At 44.5% G+C, this 22,463-nt stretch overlaps 1 protein-coding gene across 2 annotated transcripts in view; it reads right to left on the bottom strand.

Annotated features, from left to right (window-relative positions):
• The window catches only part of APPL2 (adaptor protein, phosphotyrosine interacting with PH domain and leucine zipper 2), a 49,304-nt gene extending 26,847 nt beyond the window's left edge, over positions 1-22,457 (bottom strand). For both annotated transcript variants that reach the window (XM_003783284.2, XM_023509353.1), the window contains exons 1-5: positions 22,358-22,457; positions 15,814-15,912; positions 7,416-7,475; positions 6,792-6,863; positions 1,583-1,670 (exon numbers count right to left, since the gene is read on the bottom strand). In XM_003783284.2, the coding sequence (XP_003783332.1) occupies positions 1,583-1,670; positions 6,792-6,863; positions 7,416-7,475; positions 15,814-15,912; positions 22,358-22,411 (373 nt within the window). In that variant the 5' untranslated portion in view covers positions 22,412-22,457. The remainder of the gene's footprint in view (positions 1-1,582; positions 1,671-6,791; positions 6,864-7,415; positions 7,476-15,813; positions 15,913-22,357) is intronic.
• Positions 22,458-22,463: the final 6 nt, after the last annotated feature.

The following is a 22,463-nucleotide window of genomic DNA, read 5'->3' as shown; positions in this document are numbered from 1 at the left end:
TTCTCTTGCCTCAGCCTCCCAAGTAGCTAGGGCTATAGGCGCCCGCCACAATGTCTGACTATTTCTTGGTTATAGTTGTCATTATTGTTTGGCAGGATTCAAACCTGCCAGCTCTGGTGTATGTGGCTGGCGCCCTAGCCACTGAGCTACAGGCACCGAGCCTAAGTGGTTTTTTTGAGACAGCGTCTTACTCTGTCACCTTGAATTGAGTGCCCTGTCATCATACCTCATAGCAACTTCAAACTCTTGGGCTCAAGTGATTCTCTTGCCTCAGCCTCCCAAGTAGCTGGGACTACAGGTGTGTACCACAACACCTGGCTAGTTTTTCCATTTTTAGTAGAGACAGGGTCCTGCTCTTGATCAGGCTGGTGTCAAACTCCTGAGCTCCAGCAATCCACCACCTTGGCCTCCCAGAGTGCTATAGGAGGATTATAGGTGTGAGCCATAGCGCCCGGTCCTATTGACCAAATTTTAGTGCTGACAAACTAATTTTGCATAGAATTTATGCCTACTCTGCCCTGTCCCTTAGCCTCAGGTGACAAGATCAAAGGGGACCTCAAAGCAAGAGGAAAAAATCTTCACCTTTAAGATTTGCCTTTAGATTTACTACAATTATTTTGTTATCTATGTATTACTCTTTGAAGGTCAATCAAATTATGGTAGCAATTTGACATTCACTCAAAAGATGGTAGTAATCAAATGAATGCAAGCATCACCATGACACAGGCATGAAGAGTAGAGCTTTTTCTCTTAAAATGTGTATGCGTTTTTGGCACCCTCTGTATAATTCTTGAATCTCTAAGTAATAAACATTTTTAATGAAATAGGAACAATAGGTCTAGAAACTTTGAATTCCTTTTTCTAACATCAACTACATTGTTTCAAGATTATTCATTCTTTTTAATATTCATTTTGTGACTACCTTGATTTCTAAGAAATATAAAATTATTCTGAAGTCGTATTTTAGTTTAAGAAGCAAAATTAGTTCAAAAGGCCCAGTGGTTGTCTGTACCAGTCAGGTTCCCCCCCTCATTCACTGTGAGTTCCTTGAGAACAGGGACCCAGTCGGCCTCCTAGCTGTACTTCCGGAGCCCTGCAGGGAGAAAACACGGTCTCCATTCCATCTTACCCTCTCCAATGCACCCCCACCCCCTTTACATTCCAAAACATTTCCCCAAGAACAGCATGCCTTTACAAATGTTCCCTAACCTGGAATATCACCGTCTATTTGGTAAACATCTGCTCATCTCTCAAATCCCAGCTCAGAGATCACTTTCTCCAAGAAGCCTTCCTGGACACCCTAACCCCCAACAAGGTAATCCTGTCTCTGTGTGCGGCCTCTCTGTCCTGCTGCCCTCCTCGCACATTACAATCATCTGTTTCTACATCTGTCTTTTTAGTAGCCTTTGACCTTCTTCAGGTGAGCCAGGAACACATATAATAGTGGGGAATCAATAAAAGTTTGCTGAATTTAACTGCTGAAAATGAAAGGAATTACTCATGTACAGAAATTAACGCAGGAAGAAGTGAGTGAATGAAACATTATTTTGAAGGTAACCAGCACTGAACTCAGTTACTTTACCTGTGAGATCTTTTTCTCGAAACTGTATAATAGGTAGAACCATTGTATCTGCCAGCTGCTTAGTCAGCTCTGTGTGGAGGGCGTTAAGCTGAAAGACAGAGAACTCTACTGAGGAACATTACACACATTATTACCGACACAGCCTCGTTTCACCAAGACATCACACTGAACCCTTCTGTGTGGTTACACAGCTTCCTTAGCAAGTAAAACCCTTTATAAAGCAGCCAATGATACAGGCCTACAGGTATGAAAGGCAAAATATAAGGATCTAACCGACCATGGGTACCAGTGAAGCTTGCTAAAGGAGGCTCTGGGCCCACAGTTACTCTTTGTTTCCTGTGTGGACTCTGGCTCTGTGACCCCACTCTGGGCCACACCCTGCAGGAGAATCAAAATGCCTGGATGTGCCTGCAGGTGCTTGCCAGGGCATAGTGCCTTGCCAGGCCACTGTCTGCTCTCACAGAGGCTCAAGTCACACCTGAAATACAGGTCTGCTGGAACCTACCAGCCCCAAAACCACAGCAGGCTGGGGGCCTGGGAGTCACTCAGGAGAAAGAACATTCTTCCCTACATAAAAAGCTCCACCAGGCTTCAGGCTCTGCTCTTTAGAAAAGAACCTCTGTATTAATAAAAACAAGATGATTGTACTGAAATGTGACCTTCTTCACCAGATGGATTTGAACTGATTCTTTCTTCCCTGCTACCTTAAGAACTTACTCAAATTTGTCTTGGTAAATGGTCTAGGAAAGATCAAAATCGTCACCACCCACAGATTGCTCTTAAACACTCTCTATGTGCCAGCTCTGAGTGCTGTACACTCGCTTTGTGAGGTATTATTTATGCCCATTTTACAGACAGGCGGGTCACTCTCCAAGTCCAGAGAAGAAATAAACATAGTGGCTCGGATCTTAATGTCAGGCCACCAGGATCTAGGATTCATATTTCCACAACACAGCCTGGGATACAGAGTTCACGCTTCACATTCATGAATCTGCCAAACTTTCACATGTTTGGGAGTCTAATCAGCAAGGAACAAATACGTGGAAGGGATTCGCCCCCTGGGCCACAGACGGCAGATATTCTGGGATTCTGGCTGGGCGACTAAGGGGAAATCACCCAGCAATCATCTTTGGCGTCCACATGTGGCAAAGTTTCCTTCAGCTGTTAGTTAATAGCAGTCATGCATTGGGGCAGCGCCTGTGGCTCAAAGGAGTAGGGCGCTGGCCCCATATGCCGAAGGTGGCGGGTTCAAACCCAGCCCCAGCCAAAAAACAAACAAACAAACAAAACAAAACAGCAGTCATGCATATGCACCTCTCTTCTGCACACACACCTCCCCACAGGTCTGGCCCTTCAGGGCTGTGGCTGCAGAGGCCGATGTGACCAGCTTAACAACTTGCCTGAGGTCAATCATTTGCCAGGCATGGGAGTGTTAGGACAAGCTCTTAATGTTGTCCTTAAAGCGCAGCCACTTTACTCTGGGGGACACGTGAAGACAGCCGTGCCAGTAAACGCATGGGTAGACTGTGTTGACTATTTTTCTATATTAACTTAGTAAGAAACGTACTGTTTTTCATCAACGGTTAAATGAATGAATGTTGGCAAGTGTACCTACTATGTGCTTGGTTCTGTGTATAATGCTTTGACACATATTGTTCAATTTAATCTATGTAACAGTTCAATTGAGCCTTCCCGCCCTTGCCACTGAAGATGAAGAATCCAAAGCTCAGAGAGATCAAGTGGCTTTCCACTGGGTACGCACTTCAGGGATGGCAAGGTTCCTGGCTACTCGTTTTCTTCCAAAGAATCAAGTGGTTTGTGTCATTAACTTTTTGCCTTGTGGCTTTTGAGATCTATAGGATGATCTCTTCTAAGCACCTTCACTGAGGAGGGTGGAAAGAGCAGGGACCACCTCGTACTTTAGTGTCGCCAGACAGAAAACAGGGATAATGCCATCAGTGCCTGACACAAAGATACTCGGCATTCAATCAATGGGACCTGTAATGACAGTGACCTTCTGTCTCAGGTGTACTCAAAAGACATGATACAAAAACTTTGCTTTTGGGGAAATCACCTCACATGGAAATCTCTATATGACTTACAATGTGGACAATCTCATTCCATGGCATCTATTAAAGTCACAAAAATCCCCACTTTCACTTGAGTTTTTCTTCTATTTCTGATTGAAAGAACTTGTCTTAAAAATGTTTCAACCTGGTTTAGGCCCAGGTACAGAAAACAAGCTCAAAAGCTACTGTCCTCCTCCCAGACCTGGAGGCCTCCCTGAGCTACCTGCTTTCACTCACTGAGTGTCCACATCACAAGGCTTGTCTGAGAACTCCCTACACTGCTGCCTTCCAGGAAGCCATGATACCACCTGTAAAACTGCTCCTCCATCCTCTGGGAATGATTCACTCCCCACTGAGAGAATCATTATTCCTGCCCATGAAAACATGGTTGTGAGTAAATATTTTAAACTGGAAATCTTGGTTCTAGGGTTTTGACAGCTAACCACACTTCCTTGGCAATTTTCTTCAACTCAGGACAACACATGATTTTAGTGGCTTCTCCTCATGGGTTATTTATCTACCATTAAGAAAAATTCTCCACACCATCTTCCTACTATAATTACATTTTTTATCTATCTTCCATTCATTTCAATGCATGTTTTATTTTATTTATTTTTGAGACAAGAGTCTCAGTCCGTCCTCTGGGTAGAGTGCTATGATTTCATAGCTCACAACAACCTCAAACTCTTAGACTCAAGAGATCCTCTTGCCTCAGCCTTCCAAGTAGCTGGGACTATAGGCACCTACTACCACACCTGGCTAGTTTTTCTACTTTTAGTATAGAAGGGGTCTTGCTCTTGTGCAGGCTGGTCTCAAACTCCTGAGCTCAAGTAATCCACCTACCTTGGCCTCCCAGAGTGCTAGGATTACAGATGTGAGCCACAACACCTGGCCCTCAACACATATTTCAGAAACAGCCATCATAGTGGGTATGAAATTGTGATATAAAAAATACAGATTTGGGCTCTGTCCCTGGTTCCAGGCATAGAGTCCCTAAAACTCTTGTAATTTCTTAAGTGACAAGGGTGCCAGGAAAACCTCTTATGCTGACACTTAGTCTTTGACACTTGCTCCTGACACAGAGCTTCTAATCCCTTGGAATATCCTGGGTGACGGAAATGTCTTTTGCTCTAATGAAGTGACTCTTGGTGGGCTTCAGGATGGGGGCTGATCATCCAAAAGACCAAGCCATGATTAGAAACTTCAGTCCCACCACCCCTTCCAGGAAATGGGGAGAATCTAGAGATTGATCATGCCTATATAAGGCCTCCATAAAAATCTCTGACTACAGGGTTTGGAGAGCTTCCAGGCAGTGCCAGGAAGGTGACACACCCAGAGAGAGCATTAAAACTCCACCTCCCTTCCTCCATACCTGGCCCTAAGTATCCCTCCATCTGGCTGTTCACCTGTATCTCTTATCCTTTAATATACAATAAAGCAGTAAATGTAAGAGTTTTCCTGAATTCTGTGAGCCACCGTAGCAAATTATCAAACCCAATGAGTGGGAGCCCAAATTATAGCCATATGGAAGTACAGATGGCAATCTAGGACATGGAATTGGCATCTGAAGTTGGCACGGTCCTGTGGGACTAAGCCCTTAACTTGTGAGGTCTGTGTTAACTCTGGTGAGTGTCAAACTGAACTGTAGAACACTCAGCTGGTATCAGAGAATTATTTGATGTGGGGAAACCTGCACTCTGCTAACAGAAGTGTGTTGAGGGCTCAGCACCCATAGCTCAGTGACGAGGGTGCCAGTCATATACACTGGGGCTGGCGGGTTTGAACCTGGCCTGGGCCTGCTTAACAACAATGACAACAACAACAAAAATAGCTGGGTGTTGTGGCGGGCACCTATAGTCCCAGCTATTTGAGAGGCTAAGGCAAGAGAATCACTTAAGCCCAAGAGTTTGAGGTTGCTGTGAGCTGTGATATCACAGCACTCTACCCAGGGTGACATAGTGAGACTCTATCTCAAAAAAAAAGTTTGTCGAGAGTTCAAAGAACAGTAGGAAAAAAGAGTTTGTCTTTTTCCTACTACTAAGTGGGGTAGAGGAAACAGCTCAACAAGAACGGGCTGACCTGTTCACTCTTATATCGCCAGTGCCTAAGATTGCTGCTAGTTAGGGGGTCAATAACTGCTTCTGAATAAATAACAGCTGTTGAATGAATGAGACTGAAACCAGTTACAGTTTCCTATGAATGTCAGTTTCTCACTTTGTAAACTAAAGATAGTATCTAATGCAGATCAGTAATTAGCCAGTTAAGTGGCAGCTATATGCTCTTTTTTGTTTACTCTTTATCAAGATTTTCCATTATAAGTACTGCAAACTCCCTAAAAGATAGACCTGCTTACACGTTGCTTATACGTACCTAATCGTGCAGAGTTCTGTCTAGCACTAGTATTTGACTGTTATATTTTCCACACTTTTAAAAATAACACCAGTTTTTTTTTTTTTTTACAAATATTCCAAATGTATCACACAACATGGCTGCAAGGAAAGCTGTATGAAGCCCTTGGTGGGGGGCTGAATCGTGCCCCTCCCCCAACACATGTCCACCAAAAACATTCAGAGAAAAGGTCTCTGAAGACGTAATGCAGGATCATGAAATGAGATCATCTTGGATTATCCAATGACAAGTGTCTTTATAGGAAGGAAAGACACAGAAGACGACACACATGGGTGGTGTCTAAAGTTAGAGTCAGCAACTCCAGTTATGCTGCCACAAGCCACGGACACCTGGAGCCACCAAATGCTGAAAAAAGGAAGGACGGATTCTCTCCTCGATCCTCTGGAGAGAGTGTGGCCCTGCCAACACCTGGATTCCAGACTCTTGGCCTCCAGAGTGGGAGCAGAATAAATTTCTGTTGTTTGAAGCCACCTTATTGTGATAATTTGTTATGGCAGAGGGAAAACTAGTACACTCTCCTTATAATAAAATCTTAGAAATCCTTCCCCCTCAAACCAGAAACAGACCTAATAGTAAACAGCCTCTCTCATGAAACAAACCTTGGAAGATCACAACTTGAGGCATCTTCTCGGATATTTAAGTGGATATTTAAAAATGGAAAGTAGGCCAACAAAAGATGAAAGGAAGTTCACAAAAGAATCGAATACAAATCCCCCACGGTGTGGTCTTACCTCATCCACTACTTTGGAAAAATAATGCAGTGTCGAAATTACTTCTTCATCCCCTTTGCCAAGGGCAAAATTCTAAGACCAAAAAATAAAAGAGCCAGGTGTTAGTTGAATGCTAAGGAACCTGGCACTACAGCTTAATCCACAAACACTACCCTCCCCTAGACCTCCTTTATTCTTCCAAGAGCACCCCCTGTCAGAAATATCAACTGCCCCAGCCTGGCCATTCCTTCATGGGTCACCTTTCCTTCAAACATAACGATCCCCTTGAATGCTTATTTCCTAGAATTGTTAGTGTTGATTCACTTGTCTTCCTTCCAAGACTATAAACTCTCAAGGGGAGTTTGGTGGCTAATTGAAATACTTCATAATGACTTTGGGATAATCTCCCATTAGAATTCATCAGTGGAAGGGGTGGGGGGAGGGACTACGAAAAACACCCTGAAAGTCTGTGCACATTGCCTTTGGAGAATTCCTTTAAGACAGCGGTTCTCAACCTGTGGACTGCAACCCACGGGAACTGTATTAAAGGGCCACAGCATCAGGAAGGTTGAGAACCACTGCTTTAGGAGAACACTTAGGAGAGCCCTGCACATGGCATCATATGCCACAGGAACACCAAGTTACCTGTTTTTCATATGCCAGCAGCTGCTTAGAAAGCTGTTGAGTGGCCAGGCACATCTCATTCTGCAGAGAGAAGAGAAAACCAAATGAGCCTTGTCCACTGCATACACAGTCATTGAAAAACGCCCCTCAGAGAACTGCTTACAAAGTAGTGTGTGCAAACTGGTGAAAAAATAAGATACTTTACTGAGACACGTGGAAAACAAGACCAAACCAAATCAAAAGCTTAAGGCTGATACTGTTAACCCTCTGCAAGTCCCTGCTCGTTCTGGTCAGGTGAGCAGTTATCATGTGCCAAATATTCAGCAAAGACACGGTCCCTGTCCTTCTGGGGCTTTTCAGGGAAGCAGACATCAAAAAAATAGTTTCGAGCATGACAAGAACTACAAAGGCTAAATATTGGGTGTGCTGGGAGGCTCTGACAGAAGGACCAGACAGTCTCTAAGGAAGAGGTGTTTTAAGCAGACCCCTGAAGAAAAACTAGCAGTTAGCCATGGGGCCGAACTTTCCAGAAGGAAGGAACACAGGGAAGAAGCGCACAGCTGGGTAAAGAGCTCTGAAGGGGAGCAGGTGTGGAGGGGAGACAAGTGGGGACAATGCAGGGAGAAGGCGCAACGGCCCCAGAGCCCAGGACGAGACACTCTGCAAGTGCCACGGGAACTGAAGCAGCCCTGGGACAGGGCCAGACTCCACTGGACCTAGATATGGAAACAGAAACACGACCAAACCCAGTGTCCCTAAGACCCAAGGAAATCACTGCTCTTCAAAGGCCTTGATGCCCAGGAGGCCGTTCTGTGCTGTAGCTTTCCTCTCCTGTTCAGTCCTCTAATGAACCTCTGGCTGCACAGTGGTTTTCTGCTGCTGTCCTCCCACCACCACTCAGTTAAAGCCTCTCTTCAGATTCAGGGCTTATTCCTAAGAGCGGCAGAGCCGCTGGATCTGACCTGGTGTGGATAAGGGGAGGGCACTGGCCTACCTTCCTGGCCATGGCCTCCACCTAGGATCTGCTGTTCCTTGAAGGGTAAGTACTGAGCTCTGTAGGAGCTCATTGGTTTTTCCTGGCCCTACTTTGCAGGACCCAGAAGAGCCAAATCCCACCTGTTCCTGGTCCTCCTTGTGGATAACTGGCCAATCTAGTCCCTGACTTCCCCCATGTACCCTTAGGAACAGGCATCAACAGACCATGAAGCGAGGTGTGCGCTGTTTCTCTAGAATAAAATCAGGCAAACACAATGGAAGTTACCAGCTTTGCCATGCCACTGGTGGGCTACCCCTTTCAAAATTAATCAGGACTTCCAGCCACATAGCCAAGAAGGTGGCAAACAAATAAATCCACAAGCTCTGTCCTTTGTTAGGCAGGAACATTCAACAGTTCTTAGCAAACAGCAGGCACTCAATAAATGTTTAATGAATGAACAAAAATGTTAGAGGATTCATCAAATTTCCCAGTTTTAAATAGTACCTGGAATCATGGTGTAAGGAGGAAGTACTAACTGTACAAGGAAACATCACAAATGGGGCAATCAAAGAGCAAGACGGGGCTCCCTGTGTTTGTGTTTGTATCTTACGAAGCAGTCGACGAGGAAATACTATCCGCTGCCCCATAGCACACAGCACTGCATACAGCCGCAGGCCTCATCCCACTCGCGGGGTGATGCTCCTGAAATCCCTTGCCCCTCCTCTGTGAATTAGCAGCAGCAAGTTAAACATGGATCTGTCCAACTACCTTGGCATCTGTCTGAGGGCAGCACCACTTAGAATAGGCTTGCAGACCCACAGAGTCAGTATAAACACAGCAGCTAACATTTATAGAGCACTTAATCCATGCCAGCCACTACACGAAATGCTTCTGTGTCACCTCATCTAATTCTGATAACCCTGTTAGGCAGATTCTAATTATAAACTCAATTTTACACAAGAAACTGAGGCGCTGAGAGGTTAAGCCACCTGTCCAAGCTCAGACTCATTCCTTTTGCCATACCCTCCTTTGGAGGCTCTATTAAGCTACAATATTTCAGACCTACAGGAGTTAGTAGCAGGGTTAGGATAGAATCTGGAGCATCTGATTCAAAAATCCACAGAGAAAAGACGAGGAGGCTCGTGTTTTAGACTAGAGTGGGCACACTTTTCTGCAAAGAGCCTGAGTTTGGCTTGTGGGCCATATGGTGTCGGTCACAGCTTTTCAACTCTGCTACTGTACCACAAAAGAAGCCATATACTATACAGCGTGTAAACAAGGGTGGTTTCATTCCAATAAAAGCTATTTTCAAAATTAAGAGGCCAGCCCCAGGGTCTTTCAGTTGCTGATCCTGCCTTAGACACGAACTGTCTCAAAAGACCCATTCCTTAGGCTACGCCCTCCTCCAGAGGCTCTATTAAGCTGCAATATTTCAGACCCAAGGCATATTTTCCATTCTTCCAGTTTTCTTGATTTTAGCTAAAAATTTCTCATTTTAGGTCACTCTGAAAGTTACACCCCCACATCTCTGCATCATTTTTCAGAGACTGGCCAACAAATATGGTAAGTACCCTCTAGGCCTCCAAAACAGCAAGGAACACAGGCTGCCTGGACTCTTCCTTAGGTCCTATAGGCAAGTGCTTAGAATGTAACAGAAAACACTTCTAGGGAATGGCAGCAGCAGACTGTACCAAAGAAAGGGGAGGGCACTCGTGTGCCATCATGCAACTCCATCATAGTTCAGTGAGGAAGGGGCACAGCACACAAGACACAACCGCTGCTTTCCAAAGCTACTTTGTATGGCTGGACCCTACCAGGTATCTCCTAAAAATACTGCAGGGAAACTATATAGTTTCATACGTGTATACTGCAGGCTGCAAGGCCAAGCACGGTTCTGTTCTACCTACCGGGAATGATTTCACTGGAAACCTACCACTCTTACAACATGGCCTGTCCCCTACCCTAAACACAGCACACTACATGGAACGTCTTTTAAACTAGACCAAGTTTAATCTTATTCATGCTTAATCTATTGTACACACAAGTTTTATGAAATGCTTTACCAACATCAGCTAATTAACCCACACCCTGTGCCCTGTGTGGTAAGCCTGTGCAATTATCTTTCCACAGGACTTGCCAAACTGGAGCTAGATGACCAGTAAATACTAGTAATAACATCAGGACAGCCAGCTGCTAGCATTTACTGAGTCTTTTCCAAGAACTTGACATTGCTATCAAGTTTTTTTCATATACTAATACACTTAATCCTTCCTGTGCACCTGTGAGGTGGATACTATTATCCCCACTTTACAAATGAAGAGACTAAGGTTCAGAAAGGATAAACAACTTTCTCAAGTCACACAACTGTTAAGGGGCAAAGCAAAGACTCAATGCAGGCCTCCTGGACTCTTACATCAAAAGCCCACATTCCTGACACTACAATATTCCCATCATTCGTCTAACTGTATCTACTGTGTTTCCCCAAAAATAAGACACTGTCTTATGTATTTTTTCTCAAGAAGACACACTAGGGCTTATTTTCAGGGATGTCTTCCTCTCCATGCTGAAATGCACAGTGTGGCTATGCAGACCATCACTAGGTCTTATTATCGGGGTAGGGCTTATATTTAACAAATGCATAGAAATCCTGCTAGGGCTTATTTTTTGGGTAGGTCTTATTTTGGGGGAAACATGGTAGTTAACACTCAGGTGGGCAGGCCTTGCAGGGCCTCTAGGTATGATGAATACCAGTCTTCTAGCTATAGACCAAGAAGGGAGAGGCACTAAGATTTAAACTCCAAATGGAGTTTCATGAGTAACATTCTTTTCCACACTCTGGGAGGCTCTCTGGCTACTATCTACACTATTTTGCTGCTTCTTAAGAATCCTTCCAAAAGCCAACCTGAGGGAGGGCTTATTGATAGTACCTTTGATGTTAAACAGAACTTCCCAAGGCTGGTGCCAAGGCAGAAAGACAGTGGCTAGCAAGCCCGAAAGGAAAACTGAGCTTTTGGCAAAGAATGTTTATCTTACTATGGCACAGAAAGCTTACTGACTGCACATGTCACCTGAAAACACCCAAAGGCCTCTGTGGGCAGCACCATCCACAGTGGCTAGGAAAGGAGAGGCTGGGACAGAGGAAACCCACTGAGTCAGAGTCACAGTGTGGGTATCTGCTTAGAGCTACACCAAATAGAGATGTTGCCTAAAGCCAAGAGCGTGCAAGTCCCACACGACACAGCTCACCACACACTAGGGGCCAAGGTCACACTGGTTCAGGGGCCCTCCCCACCCTGGGAGGATGCAGCAAGACAGGGGCTGGACACCACACAGGGTAAGCCTGGAGGTGATGCCTGCCCGGGGCCTCAGCTTGTCATGGAGGCAGTGGGGAAGCACCGAGAAACTTGGGCAGGGAGATGACAAGATCAGACAGGAGTTGAGGAAAACGCAGGTGTGGCTGCTATGGGCAGGAACTGCTGAAGTGGGAGAGAGGACAGAGAAGGGAGCTGGCCAGAAGGCTCTCTGCAGAAGTCAGTGACATAAGAAAGGGTCTGAGCCCAAGCCAGGAAGCACAGAGGGTGGCAGAGAGTGTTCCTGAGGGAATGTACTGAGTGAAGGGGAAGAAAGGGTCAAGGAACTAGGCTTCCGATGGGGACGGCCAGATGGATGACGGTGCCTGCAGCTAAGGGCCTAAGGTGGGGCACAGATTTGGGAGTGACAGTGGAGTGGACAGTTGGAATGTGCTAACTTCTAGGCCCCAAACTCAGCCTTTCATTCACCACCTACCTACCAAGCACTGATAGCGCAGGGCACTGGAGACAAACACAACCTGCTCTCTAGGAGTCCAGAGCCCACTAAGGGACGAGAAAACCCCACTCGCCAAGTCGTACGTGCCCCAGCCAGCAAGTGTCTGAAGCATCTAGTCCCACAGGTGAAGGCCCTTGTGCCAAGAATGGAGAGCAAGAAAGAAGGTGGCTGAGACACTTCTTCAGACTTGAGGTCTTAAAGGCCAGGAAGGACATTTCTGATGGGGATGGAGGGATTCCTGGTAGCAGGCATGGCATAGCCACGTTGAGGGGCGAGTAAAGGGTCTGGCACCTTCTGGAACAGCCAGAAACAAGGCTGGTACTTAGTTTGCCAAGAGCATAGCGTGCCCTGCTGAGGAGTTACACCTTTGCCTGGTGGCTATCTTGAGACCGGGAGGGGACAGTCTGATGTGATTCATCCAGTTGTAGATGGAGGAGGAACTGCGGAGGGAAGGCATCTTCCTGGAGACAGGGACACACCCGCCCAGGGAAGAGCCAGAGCTAGCCCTGCAGGTGACAACAGGCTATCCTTGTTTGAACAAAGATCTGGAGTTCAGAGAGAAACAAGGCTAAAATCAGATTCAAAATGGCCAGACTATGGCTAAAGCGATCTTGCCCGGAGTGAGCAGAGACTGAACAAAGAAGGATTCCAGTGGAATTTTGGAGAACACCAAGACATAAGGGGCAGGCAGCAAACAAGTACAGTGCGCAGAGAGACAGGAAGAAGCCAGGAGGGCCTGTCCCCGACAGACCAAGGAAGGTGGCTTCAGGGTGGCGCTGCCCAGAGGCCCAGGGTGGAGAAAGGCTGAGTGTGAGCCAGCACTCAGCAGCCCCGACGAGGTGGCTGGAGGAGCAAACATCAACTATCCAGTGAGGAAGTGAGGACAGCAAGCATAGCTGCTCCTGCAACAAAGTCAGGATCAGCAACCACACTTCCATTTAACCCAAACAACAGTGCCAGTGTTCAGTGCCATGGTGACTATTATCATTATTCTAAGACTAAAAGAGCACTCAGTGCCAGGGACTGATCTGAGCATGTCACAGACATTAACTCTCCCGGCTCACAACCCCTCAATCACCTCTGAGGGGTGATTAAAGTATTGTTAGTGGATATTTATTATTTATCAGCAACATAAGCCTCATTTTGAAAATATAATGGAAAACTACATCTTGCTGAATGTTTTTAAAAAAGAAATTACAAACCTCTCGCTTGAAATCTTCATGTCTATGTCTAAAGTATGTTAGGAACAATGGGAAGTAAAACCAAGAACATGTAACTTTGAGGAAAAAACTTGAATGGAGACAGTGGGAAGTATTACTGTTTAAAAAATACATGTATCAAAACAAAATCATCAAAAAAGGAATCCAAAACGTTTTCTGTTTTCAATTAAAGAGAAACCAAACAAAACACCGAAGCTTTCAAATAAACCTGAAAAACCACCTGCCCCTGACCCAGGCAATCTGAGCGCAGCTGACCACTGTCTGGCTCTGTCTTTGAGTCTGGCAGCACTGACCAGCCATTTTCACCAGCTTCTGCTGCAGGAAACGCCAGACAAGAGGAAGGGTTCCTGGCCAGTGGGAGAAACCACGTGATAATCATGTGCTACGAATTAAAAACTGGGTTACAGCCTCTAGGAATGCAAGACCCACTTAATTTTGGCAAAATGTAGTTTGCTGCCTCAAAAGAAAAAATGTGCAGGAAAGTGTTTGGACATCTCCAAGTAAATGATTCTGACAGACAGAGAAAGACAGAACAGAAACTCCCTGAAGTGACAGACAGAAACACAGCCTCCTAAGTCTTGTGACTTTTAAGCCTTAAAGAAGAGATAAATTGTTTAATGACAAATATAAAGTACTGAATAGCAAGCACGTTCAGGTATAAACCCAGTAAAAAACAATTTGTTTTCTTAAATTTAGAATATTTACAGAAAAGGCCATATCAAATGTACTGAACGCAAAATTTGAGCAGAATTAACTCAACACATATATGTGTGTATATAAGAAAGGTGTCCGAGACGCTTTTTCAGACTTGAGGTCTTAAAGGCCAGAAAGGACATTTGCCTGGGGATGGAGGGATTCCTGGCAGCAGGCATGGCACAGCCAAGATGAGGGGCGAGTAAAGGGTCTGGCACCTTCTGGAATAGCCAGAGACAAGGCCGAAGGATCAAGCCAGTACTTAGTTCACCAAGAGCATAGTGTGCCTTGCTGAGGAGTTACGCCTTTGACGTGTGTGTATGTATCTCTAGGCCACAATCCCCGTGCTTAGGAGTGAGAAGTTTGAGCTTTGGTTCCAGGTTGATTTGCTCTACCATGACCTCACTGAGTGCACTGGGACAAATGACTCAAATCCGTAAGTCTCCTGACCTATAAAATGAGTTTAATAGTAACAACACCCACCTCACAGAGTTGTTGGGAATGTAAATGAGATAGTCAATGAAAAAGCCCCTGAAACTGCCTGGATGCTATTCAGTATTCAATAAAGCTCAACCACCACCACCACCTTCCTTTTGAGTGTCCAGCATAACTCCTCTGGGTTAGGCGACCCTCTTCTCCCAGCACTTCTACCATCCTCTGGTGGGATGGTTCTATCTCGCAACACAATTACAGGCTCCCTAATAACAAGGACTGAGTTTTTTCCCCACAGGTGGATGAGCAATAAAACAAGCAATAATATGAGTATCAGGAGCTGTATAATAATAAACGACTATTCATCATCAGGAAGAGCTATATACTCAGACTGAAGGTGGTACCGGCTGAGTATCCCTCATCTGAAATGCTTGGGACCAGAAGCGTTTCAGATTTCCAATGTTTTCAAATATTGAAATAATTGCAGTGTGTCAGTTAAAGATCCCAAGTCTGAGAGCCAAAATGTTCCAAGGAGTAATTCCTTTGAATGTCACGTCAGCCCTCAAAAAGTTGCATTTTGGAGTTTGGATTTTCAGAGCTGGGATGCTCAACCTGTATTTCCTGAGAGATCATGAATGAGGAAACGAAACATTAACACATACAGTTTGAAGTTAGCAAGGAATCAATAAGGGAAATGATCAGTTGCCATCACATTTTGATGTGTAACATAAAGAATTTTATTTTTAAGTCACTTATAAACTTTCTCTTAGAAAGTTATATGCAGGGGCACTTCTTGCCCCTGTAAAAAGATTCACTTTCGCTATTCAGCAACTTGTTTTCCACAGTTTTGCAAGCCAGAGATATTTGTTCCTCAAAACAAAGAAGCGACCCAATAGTTTCAGGACCGTGACTCAGGTCTTTTCAGAGAAAGCGCTTGAAAAAAACATCTCTACCCTCCCACAGTGACATCTAAGACTGTCCTATTTATGAGAAAGACAAAGAGTATGTCTCAAAATACTGTACCCACTCATTCACAGTAGGAACAGGAGATTCAAATGCTTCCCTTTGGGATTGAATTTTTGAAAAAATGAAAAGCAATTATGTGGTCCCTCTCTGCTGGTTCTACTTACAGGGAAATTACCCTCTCTTCTTAAGCAAGGAAAACAGACTGTTGGTTTTTTGAAGAGAACATAAGTTATAAAAACAATTCTGATTTTATTTCAAACTTTTAAATGGTGTTTTTCTATGGCCCTCTTCTGCCGCTCTCTCCAGGTGACCAGCACCGGCGTACCTGGGCTCCATAGACGCGCTGCATGGCCTGGAGCAGCTGGTTGGTATAATCCGTGAGGGTGCCAGCATCTTCTTCAAATACACTAAGTAAAGAGCGAGCCTGGAAAAAAAAAGAGAAAGGCCAATTTATTTTTAAGTGGAAAAGTTCTAAGGAGGTAGAAAACACACCCGTGCAAGCACACTCACAAACACAAGGGGAGAGAGGGTGCCTGTTGGTTCTCTGGCTTTATTTTCTCACTAATAATGCCAGTGCCAGCTGACTCCTGGAGCTTTAATTTAGAACTCCCTTTCTAATCCTTTAGAATATAGTACACGGACAATTTGAGTTTCAGGGCCAAAGAAGAAGTCTATTTTTAAAAGATTAAGACTAAAGGGCTTTTATCTGTCCTGACTTTAGCCCCTACTTAAGCTCCAGTAAAGCTCATCCAATAAAAAAAGTGTTCAACAGAGCAGCCTCTCCTTTCAAGTTCAAAAACTAAACACAAGGTCAGGCCCATCTGTGTACCTAGGGTGTGGTCACCTGGCAATGCTGGAGTGGAATCATCCCAGCAATAGGGAGCTATCTGGTTTTTGATAACTGTGGATATCTTACAGGAACGCGCCATTCTGTTCTCTTAAGATACTACGATTTTCATCATATTTTATTCAACCATTTTCGAATTCGTGGCCTGGAATTTTCACATCTCCTGGCCCACCAACAGCAGCTCGGGGCACAAACCTCAAATAATAAGAATGCCAGCTGGCTTATTTTAAGAAAACGAACACTCAGGTCTCTTGAAAGCAGCTGAGCAAACTCATTAGCTGAAAAGTATGTTTGCACATAGTACGTGGCACACACTCAGCACTAAAGACGTACTTATATATCGGATGGTACATGAACAAGTATCAAGGTATCACATAAGAGATATGTCTACTCAAGGGACTCGCATTAATGTGCCCCACACAGTGGAGATTTAAAATGCCACATAGCAGTAACTGGACCTCTATTTCAGAAAACAACCCATTAGTCATAGAATGAAGAGTAAGTTACAGATATGCCTTTAGTAAAATGCTATCATAGCATTAAGGCTCATTATTTCCCTGAAAATGAATTTCAATTCCTCCTTTCTCAGGGAAGAGAAGAGTAACTAACTCCAGGGTACTCTCAATAAATGTTCCTTCTACCCTGACTTTGTCCACAACCTCTGATCTGCTTCAGAGCAGTGCGTGCTTATCTTGCCTTGCCCAGATCTCCCAGACTAAAAATACCGCTCCAAGATCAATGTTCTCTGCTCAGTACCAGAAGAACCACGGTGCAATGAATAAGGAAACTAACATTTTCCTTAAAAAAGCTCTCTGCAAGCAAAACATCACAGGACTTAAAACAGTGTATAATTTACCTTAGAAAAGTTCTTCAAAGGTTTTAAAATTCAGTGTGAAATTTACAGGACCTGAACAATTTATTCTATTCTACTTTTCTTTTCTATTCCATTCAATTCGTAAACAAAAATCATGGTTTTAACCCATTAGACTTCACAATCCACTAATGGATGTCACCAGTAGGTAAAAAACACTGAGTTAAGAGAACGAGAAATGATGTAACTGGACTGTGGCTATTTAGTTATCTCAAAATAGTACTGATGTCCATTTAGCCAAATCCTGTTTATTGCTTTTAATACTCTTAGGAATAGGGCAGTGCCTGTGGCTCAGCGGGTAGGGCGCCAGCCCCATATACCGGGGTGGCGGGTTCAAACCCGGCCCTGGCCAAATTGCAACCAAAAAATAGCTGGGTGTTGTGGTGGGCGCCTGTAGTCTCAGCTACTTGGTTGCTGTGAGCTGCGTGACGCCACGGCACTCTACCAAGAGTGATAAAGTGAGACTCTTGTCTCTACAAAAAAAAATAAATAAATAAAAAATACTCTTAGGAATAAATTCAGTGGAAGAAGAGAGGTAGGATGAAAAGAGAGGGCTTGCCTAAACATCCTCTACAAAAAAGTCAGAAAGAAAACTGAAACTACTGCTTACTCCAACCACCTACGTGCCAGATGCTGTGCTGGGCACTGAACACTTGTTACTTCGTTTAGTGTCCTTCCAACAGCTTTATAAGGGGGCAACCATGGTTCCATGAACCCTGTTTTTCAAATAAAACTAAGAATCACCAAGGTTAAGTAACTTGCGCAACCTCCCACTCCTGGAAAGCAATGTAAAGGCCGGCTGGCAGGCAGCAATGATCCCCAGCAGGGGGGCCTCACACCAGCCAGCATGCTTCTGATGCATAGCCCACTACCAGCCTGGATACAGGACAGAGGCCGGCTGGAACTGGATTGTTGTTGGTTATCCATACGTCAGGTAATCACCTTTGATACCTGCCCAGAGAACTATATCCTAAGTGTCTTTTTTCTTTATACTCTGAACATGTGACTGTGACACCCATTAGAACTGGCAGGAAACTCCAGTCTTCCCTTACTAATTTAAGTGGGCAATGATCACCCCTGGAAAAAATATTCATCACACCCTATCTGTTCAAACTTGGGTTTGGAACAACAGGAATATTCCGAGACCTGAAGGAAGGAAGACCAAAAAGCAGGCAGAGGGACACCAATTATCCAAAATTCCACAAAAAATTCAGAAAGGCACTGGTGTGTATCACTTATAAAGTAATGACAGCAATCTTATCTATGGAGTTACTATACTATGACACACAGGTACAGAGACACTTCCCCTGCGTTATTTATTCTTCATTAACAACTCAAGTAACTATTTAATCCCAATTTACATAGGTCCAAACACAAGCTCAGAGGGATTGAGTAACTTGCAAGATACCGGATGCTCTTTTTTTTTTTGAGACAGATTCTCACTAAGTTGCCCTTGGAAGACTGCCGAGGCATCACAGCTCATAGCAACCTCTAACTCTTGGGCTTAAGCAATTCTCTTGCCTTAGCCTCCCAAGTAGCTGGGACTACAGGCTACCCTACACTCTTAAAAGTATACTTGGCCAAAAACAAAACCAAACACCCATGGATATATAGCCTCAGCTTCAATTATTCCTTTGCATTAAAATAGCTGGGTGATAATTAATAAAATACTTCTAGATAGTCTCATGGAAATCATGTGATTACATATAATGGCCCAATTTTAATAGCACTGATTTTAAAAGCTTTAAGGTTAAAAACAACATTCTTATCTTCATAGTTCAGTGAAGGGAGAGAAATGCTTTGGCAGAAATAACCAAGTCTACAGAAAGGAAAAATGTATTACAAGGAACAAGACTTATCAAGCCACCCAGGTTATGTTTGAGGTATCCTGCTTGAGTAAGAAAGGCCTTGTTTGGCTGGAGGGCTGTGCCCAGCTGGGCCACACTGCATAACTTCACAACTAAGTCTTTTCTTTCTTTGACGTATGCCAACTGCAAAAGAAACAAACAAACAAAAACCAAAACACCAGAAAAAGCAAGCAACAGTGCTGCTGTCCTCACCTTATCTCAGAAGTGCACAACTTACAGGGTGAGTATTCACTGAAGAGCTATACATACATTGCAGGAGCTCAAAGCTGCATTTGTGTTCCTATCACAGCAGTATCCACACCTTACTGGAACTGCTGCCCTCCTTATCTGTCTCCAGGACAGACTGTGAACCAGTCGAGGGCAGGCACTCCTATTTATCATCACATTCCCAGAAGCTGGCAGTGCTAGCAAAGAGCAGAGGCTTTTAAACAGCAGTGGAGGCAACTAAATATCTTAATCTCTAAAATGTTCGGCTTCTCGTACATCAGAGGATAGGAGAAACAATGCATGTATACAGATGTAGACTACTTTGACAACACACTGCACAGCACTGCAAACTAAAAAGGAGGCAATGAATAGATGTGTCTGAGGTCAGTCAATTGTTATTCAACTCTTCTTGGGTCACCCAGTTCAAATACAAAAGGTTTTGTGTTCATTTAATTAATCCTGGGCAACCAAGTTACGGAAGCAACTCTCACAATTACCTACATAAAACTAGAAGAAACAAACAATAGGCGGTTTCCTAGGATCTTTCCCTTTGAGTAAAGCATTTTATGCCCTTGATGACAAGAAAGCCAGGTAGTAGGTGGTTTGGCTAACTTGAGGTATACCTAGTACAGGCAGGTTGCCTGGGCTCCAACCCCAGCTTTGTCACTTTACAGTGAATAACGTTAGGTAAGTTATTTAACTTCAGTGCTCCTTTGTAATTTTAATGGAGAACCTACTTCAAAAGACTACTGGGAGGATTGAGTTAGAACACTGCCTAGCACATAAAATCCACGAGAGGCATTTGCTACTGTTCTTATGCTTTCCACACAAAACAAAAGAGTTGGAGTTGATTCCTTCTAGTCTATGACTAAGACCATGAATCTCCTTGGGCTTATGTAAAGCTGCATTAGGCACATGTCACATATAAAGGAGTGCTCAATAAATAAGCTCTGATGATTATTAAAGACCTTCTTAAAGTTCATTTCCATTCTGTACAACAGCTTCATCAAGAACCCCATAGGGTGACAGTCAAGTCTCAAAAGCAATGACAAATTCCCTCCATTAAAAGGAGTATTAGGCCAGGCCTGATTGCTCAAACCTATATTCCTAGCACCCTGGGAGGGTGAGGTGGGAGGATCTCCTGAGCTCAGGAGTTCCTAAGCAAAAGCAAGATCCTGTCTCTAGTAAAAACAGAAAAATTAGCTGAGCGCTGTGGAGGATGCCTATAGTCCCAGATATTTGGGAAGTTAAAGCAGGAGGATCCCTTGAACCCAGGAGTTTGAGGTTGCTGTGAGCACTTTAATCTGGGCAACAAAGTGGGACTCTGTCTCCAAAAATAAATAAACAAAATAAAAGGAATATTAAACAGAAATGACAGTGCCCCTAAACCTCTTCTGCCACTTACAAGTTCGAAGTTACAAACCATGTAGATATGACAGAATTTTAAGTTATAAAGCACCTTGAAGATGATCTGTTCCATGTCTCTGGTTACGTAGATGTTGAGCAGATGAGAACACTCAGCCACCCAAGGGTGGAGATCAAGAGACCCGCCCAAATCACATGATAACTTAGTGTTAGAGCCGGAACTGGAACCCAGGTCTCCTGACTTGCTCTCTTCTCACAGCTGGCCAAAACCTTTAAGCCTGTCAGAAATAGTGTATATTCACTCACGTGAGAGCTGGAAATTCAGGATGCTATTTGTTGAAGACGGCATGGACAATCTGTTAGTGTAACCTCTCTAACCTGGCTGAGGCATCACCACGTGGGTTAGAAAACCAATATATTTTTGTGCACCTCAGTTCCCACAACTGCGAGGTAGAGATCTTTGTCCAGAGCGATCATTTAGAAGTTCACATTATGTTGAGATCCCACACAATACGTATGAGTATAGACAAAATGCCTTTACCAAGGGCTTCCGTTCAATTAAAAAGCCAGAAGACTACAGCTATCTAAAAGAGGGCTTGAAAAGTCATTCAGCCTAGTAGATGCAAATTTAGCTAAAAAAAAAAAATTACAAATCACAGCTTGCTTACAATTCCTTGTCTACACTGGTGGATCAAAAAGGAATAGGTACAAGATACCACTGCACATAGCCCTTTTGACTTATTCTGAACCACAAGGCCACAGAGAGGATGTAGGTAAGTCCACCCAAGGATCATCCTGGAAGGTATGATCCTCCTCTCTCAGGAGGAAAAGAGAAGGAACTCAAAAAGAACAAACTGTGAAAAGAAAACAGGTTAACCTTATTCTAATTTTTCAAGAGTTGAAACACCAGGGAATAAAGATACTTATTTAAATCACCCAGGGCTGCAGAAACAGGAGAGTAGCTATGAAGCTGGGGAAATGTTAAACAAAGGAGAACACAGATCCCTGGGGAAAGGTGTGCTGAATTACGAACTAATGTCATTCTGCACTCATTTGCTATATTTACGCACCAGTTTTCATCTGCAAAACTCAAAGGACTTGACTCTCATCTCCAGTGTGCTAATGAAGGTCCCCTGAGAGACAAACGGGGCAGGTATAATAATTTTCTCTTCATAAATGGGAAAACAGTGCCCAAACGGGGTCTGGTACCGCTGCGAAAAAGATCCAGGCTCTCTGCCTCCCATTCTGGCCCGGGTTTGATCGCATCAGTAGCAGCAGTAGTGACGAGTAGTAGTTGTCGTAATAACAAGATTGACGCCTTATCCATACCAGACACGTCCGCTGACAACTTTACAGGCATTCGCTCATTTAATTCTCCTAACAACCCAATAAGGCACGTACAGTTACCCCCGTTTTACAGACGACAAAACTAAGGTACAAAAGGTTATCTGCACGGGACACTCAGCTAACAAGTGACGGAGTCTGAGTTTAGATCCAGCAGCGTCCGTTCCTGCTGAGTCTGGAAGACTCAGACCTGCCCGGACTCCCCAGCTCTGCCTAAGCTCAGGACTCAGGGCCCAGCCGCCCCCGCTTCAGCCCCGCAGAAGCCTGGGGAAGGCCACCCGGGGATGCCAGGCTCCTCCCGCAGCTGCCCGGGCGGCCTCCTCGGTGTCGCCCCTGCAGACGAGCGGACCGCAGCGGCGAGAGGTACCTGGGGGCTGTCCTGCAACGCCTCCTCTAGCAGGAGCTTGTCCACGGCAGGCATGGTGCGGCGCGCCTGGGCCGAGGGCCGGACTGGAAGGACGGAGGGCGGGAGA

This window comes from Otolemur garnettii, unplaced genomic scaffold (genome assembly GCF_000181295.1).
Source record: "Otolemur garnettii isolate 467f Iridium unplaced genomic scaffold, OtoGar3 scaffold00007, whole genome shotgun sequence".
Lineage (NCBI taxonomy): Eukaryota > Metazoa > Chordata > Mammalia > Primates > Galagidae > Otolemur > Otolemur garnettii.
This window is presented reverse-complemented; position numbering and strand designations above follow the sequence as displayed.